At 40.1% G+C, this 1,502-nt stretch overlaps 1 protein-coding gene across 1 annotated transcript; it reads left to right on the plus strand.

Annotated features, from left to right (window-relative positions):
• Positions 1–25: 25 nt before the first annotated feature.
• On the plus strand, positions 26–1,450 carry Tsp_14797 (conserved hypothetical protein; the record flags this gene model as incomplete). The annotated part of the gene is made up of 1 exon (XM_003366698.1): positions 26–1,450. A coding segment is annotated over exon 1 (1,425 nt), but the record flags the coding sequence as incomplete, so codon positions are not given.
• Positions 1,451–1,502: the final 52 nt, after the last annotated feature.

A 1,502-nucleotide genomic window follows, 5' to 3' on the forward strand; every position in this document is an offset into this window, starting at 1 on the left:
TCAAGTACGTTGGTTAAAGATTGCCATGGATAACATGGAAGCAGCTTTAGATGGTAATGCTGAGACGAGGCAGATTTGTTACGCAAAGCTTCTGGACACATGGTCCAGATATGAGGAAATTATCACAAAGCTGCTCGATAGTACTACGGACCAGAAAGCAGTTGATGTTTATACTGAAGAAAGAGAAACTGTATGTGCCGACATGACAGAGTTCAAAGTCAAGGTGGAAAACATGGAACGTGAACTTGTGGTTCGAGAAGGCAAGACTATAGAATCTAAGCCAATCCTTCAAACTGGAAGTTCAAATGTGCGACTTCCAAAAATGGAAATAAAGAAATTCAATGGTGAGTACCATGATTGGCAACGGTTTCACGATGAATTTGAGACAACGATCAATTCCAATTCAAATTTGTCACCGATTGAGAAATTCAATTATTTACGATCGTTGTTATCTGGGAATGCAGAAACTGCTATTCGGGGATTGACTCTGAATGCGGTTAATTATGAAACTGCATTGACTATCCTAAATGAGAAATTTGGTGACCCTCAACTCCTTATTGAAGAACACTTTAAGAGCCTACAGAACTTACCGGTAATAACGAATCAGTGGGATTCGAAACGGCTGGAAAAATTCGTGAACGATATGGAGATTAATATACGTGGTCTGGAAACGTTAAACACTCCACCTGTTGTGTATCAAGCCATGTTGATGCCATTAATACTATCTCGACTGCCGAGAGAAATTTCTGTGGAATGGAAACGTCAAAATCCAAACCGACAGAAAGATACGTATGAATTGCTGTCATTTCTGAAGACAGAATTAAAAAGTCGAGAAGTATCAACGTTTCCAGGAAGAGAAAGAAAAGTTGTATCTCCATTTCCATCAAACAGGAAGACTGTTCCTCGAGGACAGTATACTACAGCCGCATTACAAGCTACGGTAAGGAAAGCTTGCTTTATTTGTGAGGAGGATCATGCCATAGAAAATTGTCCCAAGTTCATTAGCATGAGTCCTAAAGAAAGAATTACGAGCGTGAAGAAGCTGGGATTATGCTTCTTGTGCCTTAAGAAGGGCCATTTAGTAACAACTTGTAAAGCAAAGCTAAGGTGTCGAGTGAAAGAGTGTTCTAAACGTCACCACCCGTTGATTCATCTGAACCAAGAGAAACGTTCGGTCATAGAAAACCAAACTGATACCATAGAGAACAATAGAGTTCATGTCACTCATGCTATGGTTGGTAATGGAGGCACATTGCTTCAATCAGCCCGGGCCAGACTATATAATGAAGACGGAAATTCTATGATTGTCAACTGTTTATTCGATAGCGGTTCACAACGTTCCTTTGTGAAGAAGAGCGTTGCAGAAGCATTAAGCTTAAAAGGACCTTTCGAAACAGTGAACATAGAATCTTTCGGAAACATTAATAGTGAATGTTTACGTGTACGCCGGGTAAAATTTTGGTTGACATCGGTGAGAGACAAGCCTCACAAGAAACAAATGG

Source organism: Trichinella spiralis (genome assembly GCF_000181795.1).
Source record: "Trichinella spiralis strain ISS 195 chromosome Unknown Scfld5572, whole genome shotgun sequence".
Classification (NCBI taxonomy): domain Eukaryota; kingdom Metazoa; phylum Nematoda; class Enoplea; order Trichinellida; family Trichinellidae; genus Trichinella; species Trichinella spiralis.